The sequence below is a fragment of the Marmota marmota genome, unplaced genomic scaffold, assembly GCF_001458135.2.
Source record: "Marmota marmota marmota unplaced genomic scaffold, marMar, whole genome shotgun sequence".
In the NCBI taxonomy this organism is placed as follows: Eukaryota; Metazoa; Chordata; class Mammalia; order Rodentia; family Sciuridae; genus Marmota; species Marmota marmota.
In genome coordinates this window covers 57,194,714-57,201,163 of record NW_025999900.1, presented here as the reverse complement: position 1 = coordinate 57,201,163, position 6,450 = coordinate 57,194,714, and the positions used below count along the sequence as shown (strand labels likewise).

General features: G+C 52.1%; 1 protein-coding gene across 2 annotated transcripts in view; it reads right to left on the bottom strand.

The window, feature by feature from the left end:
• Positions 1 to 6,444, bottom strand: part of Slc24a4 (solute carrier family 24 member 4) — a 127,057-nt gene extending 120,613 nt beyond the window's left edge. For both annotated transcript variants that reach the window (XM_015494886.2, XM_015494896.2), the window contains exons 1-2: positions 5,981 to 6,444; positions 3,802 to 3,912 (exon numbers count right to left, since the gene is read on the bottom strand). In XM_015494886.2, the coding sequence (XP_015350372.1) occupies positions 3,802 to 3,912; positions 5,981 to 6,110 (241 nt within the window). In that variant the 5' untranslated portion in view covers positions 6,111 to 6,444. The remainder of the gene's footprint in view (positions 1 to 3,801; positions 3,913 to 5,980) is intronic.
• Positions 6,445 to 6,450: the final 6 nt, after the last annotated feature.

Here is a 6,450-nt window from a genome sequence, read left to right as displayed (position 1 = left end):
ATATATATATATATATATATATATATATATATATATATATATATATATATATATATATTGTGGATGGACACTATACCTTTATTTTATTTATTAATTTTTATGTGGTTGCCGAGGACCAAACCCAGCGCCTCACATGTGCTAGGCATGTGCTCTTCCACTGAGCCACTGCTCCAGCCCTTTATGGAATCCTTTAAAAGTACAGATTCCTGGGCCTACACCAAACCAATTAGGTCAGACACTCTAGGGGTGGGGCCCAGGCATTTCAAATATTTCTACAAAGCCCTGGGGGTGAACTGCACATGTGGCCAGGACTGAGAACCACTCTCCAGGCACAGAGCAGGTAGCCCTCAAGGCTGGCAGATGACAAAGTTATTTTAGAAGATAACACAAGGCATGGGTGATGGGAGAGTGTCTGGGGCACCTGAGCCGAAACACAAATGACAAGATCGAGACTTCCCACAGAGGTGACAGAAGTACAAGCCAGGAAAAGAGCACCTAACCCCATGGAGTCTTTTGGGATGACCAGAGCAGCTCCTTGATATGATTTTAAGTGAAAGTTACTCCTCTCAGAGAGCAAGGGGAGCCTCCAGGAGGCCCGGGGAAGGAGGCTGATCCCTGCCCAGAGGCCCTGACAAAGATGTGCTCCAGCGTTTGATGGACACCACCTGCAGGTGGGGGTTTGGACAGTCGGACACTCTGAATTCCCCTCCTCTCCTCTTCCCTAAAGAAACTCTCTGGGAGAGGAGCAATAGGAGCACCAGACGCCCTCGGGTGGGTGGAGACGGGTGCAAGGCAGAAGCCTCCAGAGGACACAGGAGCTCGTGATGCCCTGGGGGAAACCTCTCAGCTGTGCAGAAGGGAGGCAGCCAGCAAGCCACCCTCCACCACAGCCTGAGACTCAGCCGGAGCCCTGGTACCTTCTTCACAGAAGCAGCCCCAGGATGGGTGCCTCTGAGTAATAAAGACTCAGCTGGGGGAGGGGGCTATGCTCTCTTCTCCAGAGGGACAGCCTGGGACCCAGGTCTAAGCCAGTCCCCCAGCCCAAGCAATTAGGGTGGCCACACATCCAAGCCAAGTCAACTGCAAGCCCTGGCTCAGGGCTCCTGCCAAGGCAGCCCAGCCTCAGGTGTACTTGCCCTGCATTTTAGAGTCTGAGAGGGTGTAAAGTTGGACCTCTGCTCACCACCTCCCCACACGGGAACAACCGAGTTCAGAGAGAGAGAGAAACTGGGTCATGGAGACCTCTTAACCCTCGATCTCACACTTCCAGTTACTAAATAATAATTTCCTCTGGGGGCTAAACCCAGTTTGGGGAAGTTCCTGTGGTTGCAATGGAGGCCAGCCTCGACTGTACCCATGACAGCACAGAACCCTATCAGGACTGCTCCTCCTCTGAGCACCCAAAGTGCCACCCAGACTGCTGATTAGAGACCTCTGCGGTCCTTGGTCATCGCCCATGTTCTCCATGGGAGATCTTGTCGGCTCTACTTGGTCATAAGCCACTCCCTGGCAGGGGCTGCACCATGTTTTGGCTTATATTCCCCAGCCCATGCCACATGTGGGCCGGACACACCTCAAAGGTGGCGTTTGCTACAGATGTGAAATGGAAAGAGGCAGAGCTGCTCACGTGCAGGGGATGGGGAAGCTGGGAGGAGCCCGGGTGCTGGTGCAATGGAGTGGGCAGGGCGTGGCATCTGGAGCCAGATAACCCAGGGATGCTCCTGCTGATGGAGAGATCTTGGGAAGAGACGGAGCTTCTGAGCTTTGTGCTTCTGTCTTTGCAAAAACATGGTAAGGACTGAAGTACATAATACGTGGAAACGTACTTCATTCCATCATTCCACCAACGTTTACCGAGTCCCTTCTACGTCTCAGCCTCTATTCTGGAAGCAGTCAACGTGAAACATAGTACAGATGTTAATCATTGCTAATGATATTGCCCATCTCTCCCTCCGCAGGAGGGACAAGGCCAGGCCTTCCTGTAGAACAGGACAGACTGCTTTATAAGTCTGGGGAATACTTGCTGATTTAACAGCAGGCTGAAGACCTCAGGGCCACACTGGGGCATAGGAGAACTCCAGCCTTAGAAATAGGGTCCAGTCTAAGCCAACATGCTCGTATGGTACGCATGTGACAAAAGTTACTGGGCAAGGGCACAGCTGGCCCAAAATGAGGGTGCCAATGAACTAGAACCCAGGCAAAACTTCCAGACATCTGCTGCCCTGACTTGTGTCAAGGGCCGTTCACTTGTAAGGGTGAACAGGTATAAGGGGAGGGACAGCCAATGTTGGGGCCCATCCCGTCACTTCAAGGACCTGGATTGCTAGGATTGGCATCAATCACAGGGGGAACATGTTAGGACTCTGGAGAAAAAATGAGGCTAGGGAAGTTTTGACTGGGTTCTAGTTCACTAGCACCCTGGAGTCTTCAGAAGATGTGCTGGGTGAGGTTAGGCACCAGGATGCACGGGACTGCTCGGGGGGAAGTCCCAGCACTGCCCTGCAAGCGCTCATCTCCCCTCCACGCCCCAGATCCTCCACAGAGGACCCTGAGGGAAGTTAATGGTGTAGAAAATAGCATGGTGTCTTGGAGGGAAGGCTCAGCCTTCACAGATGTGTGGGGCCAATGAAACATCTCTGTCACACAGGCCTGGGTTCCAAAGCCACTAGCACCACTTAGGAGATTTGTGGCTTGTAGCCACTGGGTCTCCTCCCTAGACCTTTTGTAACCTGTAAAATGGGGAGATGGCCTCACTGAGGGGGACCATAAGACACATGAAGACTGACATCCAAACCTTCTTCTTTGCCTGGCGATCTGTCTCCTTTTAATCCATGCAGAGACTTACCAGATGCTTCCAACAACCCCAGAGCAGGCAAATGTTCTGCCCATTCCACAGGTGAGAAAATAGACAGCCAAGGAGATTATGTTTTGCCTGACAACTTGGTCAAAGAGCCACCGAGGATAAAATCCCCCAGTTCCCTCGGGGTTTTCAAACACATCACCCCACTCGATCCTCCTCACAAAGACCCCAAGAGTTGGCACCAGAGCTAATGCCTAGAACTGCCCCATGGGAGACCAGGGCAGCTTCCAGGTGCCTGGCTGCCTGCTCTTTTCTCCTCCTGAGAATCTTCTTCACTCCCATAAGTGAAGCCTGCCTGTGGCAGGAGCACAGACATGTCATCATTGGGTCCCTACCTCCGCTGACTCACTAGAGAATTCTGAGGAGAAACATCAAAACCACTTCAAGGGAAAGCAGAGTCTATCTCTTGGAGAGGAATGGTACCCTAGGGACATCCATCTCAGAAAAAGGGCCCCATGCCCCAAGCACCCTTCCTCCCCTGTGCCTTCCCCGGTGCTCTCTGACCCCGGTGGGCCATCCCTAAGCATCATCCACTAGAATACCTAGATCTGCTGGCCCTAGACCTCCATCAAGCACATGCAGTGGCCATAGGGGAAGAAAATAGACACCCAGACAACCAAGGGGACCCAGGGGATGGGGATACTTAGCCTTTAGTAACACTGTGAGAACAACAAACAAACAAACAAGCAAAACTCTGGAATGTGACCCTCTGAGTTGTTGGATAAAGAAACCACTTGCGTTGCTTAGCAGTGTGACAGATGGCTGTCTGCAGGTTATCTTCCAACACGGTGCAGGTACCCTTTCTTACTAGGGTTCATAAAACCAACTTTCCCAGCTCTGGCTGGAGCTGTCCACACAGACACCACCATCCCCAGCAGGGCCAGAAGCCTGTGGGGCGCAGGGGAGGACCTGTGGGGCAGCAAGGAGAATCTAAATCTTACCCGGCTCTGTGCAGTTCTTCAACAACTGAGTCCCATTCACGGGAGCCATCAGCTTTCTGTTCCGCCACGCGTCTGGTAGAACACGTTTGCTAGCAGAAGCTGTTTTGTGCCCTGGATTGGAAAACAAGTCAGAGATAACATTAGGTCAATGTGATACCTGAATTCTCAAAATGACCTTACAGGTACATACCTAGCCATGTCAGCAATAGACCTGTTTGGCTATTTAGAGACACTGTAGAGAGTGAGCTAATGGTTGGAGATACATCACCTGCTTATCCACAGTACTCTGCTTCCTGGGTCTAATTCATTGTTTCTAGTCCCAGATAGACCAGCAAGTAATTTGACCTTGGACAAGACTGAGCTGATCCCAGCCCCTCATTGGTGCAACAAAGGGTTTAGTTAGGTGACCATTGACTTCTCTTTCAGTAAACAGAGTCAGGAACTCTGTAAGTTAGCAAGCCAGACAGTTGGTGGGGAATGGCCTAGGGATTCTCACACAAATCACCTGGGGGTCTTGTTGAAATGCAGATTCTGATCCAGAGTGGGGTGGAACTTGGGATTCTACACTAACAGGCTCCCAAGTGATGCTAATGGTCCAAAGGCCACACTAAGCCCATGGGAGAAGGCAAGGACGCCCGGGGACCAAAGGCCGTTAAACTACTGACCTAGCAAATAAAATGGTTCTCATTTTAAGACCTTTAAAGTATTCATTTACCTCTCCTGAGGTGCACTGTTTCAGCTGGGTAATAACACCTCTTCTAGAATGCTGACAGCTAAGAGCATCTGGGCATTTTTAAAATTATTATTTCTGGTGTGTAATTAAGGGGGGGAAACCCCCACTTGCCCAATTTGCAAAGTACCGCATTAAAACATTCAAAACAAACTCTCTGGGTTTCTTTTGAAAGAGTCACTTTTTAATACTCTATCCCAAATCACAAAATTTGGGTTTTGTATGCCAGTGGTCTTTAAAAAAGAAAAAAAAAAAACTTTGATCAAGTTTCACTTGATTTTAACATGCTGCTATAAACCTCTCTAAATGAATGGTCTTTAGACAAACGGTCTAACTTCTCAAGAAAGTACCATCCACTGGGGAGGTGGTGCAGGCCAGCAATCCCAGCAGCTCAGGAGGCTGAGGCAGGAAGATCACAAGTTCAAAGCCAGCCTCAGCAACTTGTCGAGGTCCTAAGCAACTTAGTGAGACCTCATCTCAAAATTAAAAAATAAAAAGGACTTGGGATGTGGCTTAATGGTTAAGTTCCCCTGGGCTCAACACCTGGTACAAAAACAAACAAACAAACAAACAAACAAAAAAAAAAAAAACTGCTGTACCTCCATGTCTCAGTTGCAAAATCACCTACATTTCTATTTTTCTTTTACATTAAGAAACATTTAAAGGTTCACAGTATCCAACTTGCAACCAGAGCATCAGGACAACGAATGTGCTCTGAGGGTTCCACATGGACTCAAACCATACGTTTTACCAAGTTTCTTCTTTCCCGGTTCCATCTGAAATTAGCAATAACATAAGTGACTCCCAATTCCCTGACTTCTTGGAGAATCACGGCCCCACCTACCAGCCCTCTCCTTCCGAGGGGACTGAGAGGAGTTAAGGGAAGCGATGCTGAAATGCGGCAGCAATCTCCCTCGGGGACAGACTGTCCCAATCCTTTTAGTGTTTGGGGAAGACGCATCAGGAAAACCAGGGAACCGCTTTGGACTAAGGCGAGGGCGAAGGGAGAGCTGAGACCCTGTGGCAGTTTCCCGTTCTGAGGCTGGGTTTTTAAGGGACGTGGAGAACAACCCTCGTCGCTCTGCAGAATAGCAAAGCGGACCGTTCAGTTTCACCCAACCCAGAGCCGGAGACTTCATGCCTGGGCGCTGCCGCTGCGCTGCGCTGCCCATTCTCCCTGCGCTCCAGGGGCAGAGGCGGCACAGGATTCAATCTTAGTAACACACACCCACAGCCGCGTCCTGAGCCCCCGGGGGCCGCGCGCCGCTCGGCGGAACGAGCTCCACAGTTCAGAGCGTCCTCCTGGGTGCGCACTACTTGCCCCGCAGGGAGGGGGCTGGACAAACCCTTGGGACCAGCCGAAAGAAGAAGGAGCGGGAGCTGTCTCGAGGCTTCCCAGCTCAAGTCCCCCCGACTCCCCCGCCCGAGGGAGCCGGTACCCGCACCTACCCAAGCTGCCGAAGAGGCCAGACGCACAGCACACCAGGGCCAGCACCGCGCACACGAAACCAACTTGCTGCGGCAGCATCTCTCGCCTCCTGCGAACTTTGCGCGCCCGGAGGGTCCCGCGGAGCGCCATCTCCGAGCGCCTGGGCGCTGTCGCTGGGAGAGGATGGGGAGCTTCAGGGGTCAGAGTGCTCTCTGTGGCCAAACAGCGCCGGGGCTGGAGAGGGCGATGCGCAGCTCAGAGGCGAGCGACTCTGGGCCAGAGCTTCATGGCCCGTGAGCGTAGCTGGCCCAGAGCGAGGGTCTCCCGAAGGAAGAGGAGAGGTGGGGGCGCACGGCACCGTCGGAGCTCAGAGTCCCGCGCGTGGCTTGCACTCTCCGCACACCATTGCTCCGTGGCGAAAAGGCGACGCCGGCACGGTGGCGCTGGCGGCCTTAGCTTGTAGGCTTGGCGCAGTCCGGGAGCTGGAGCC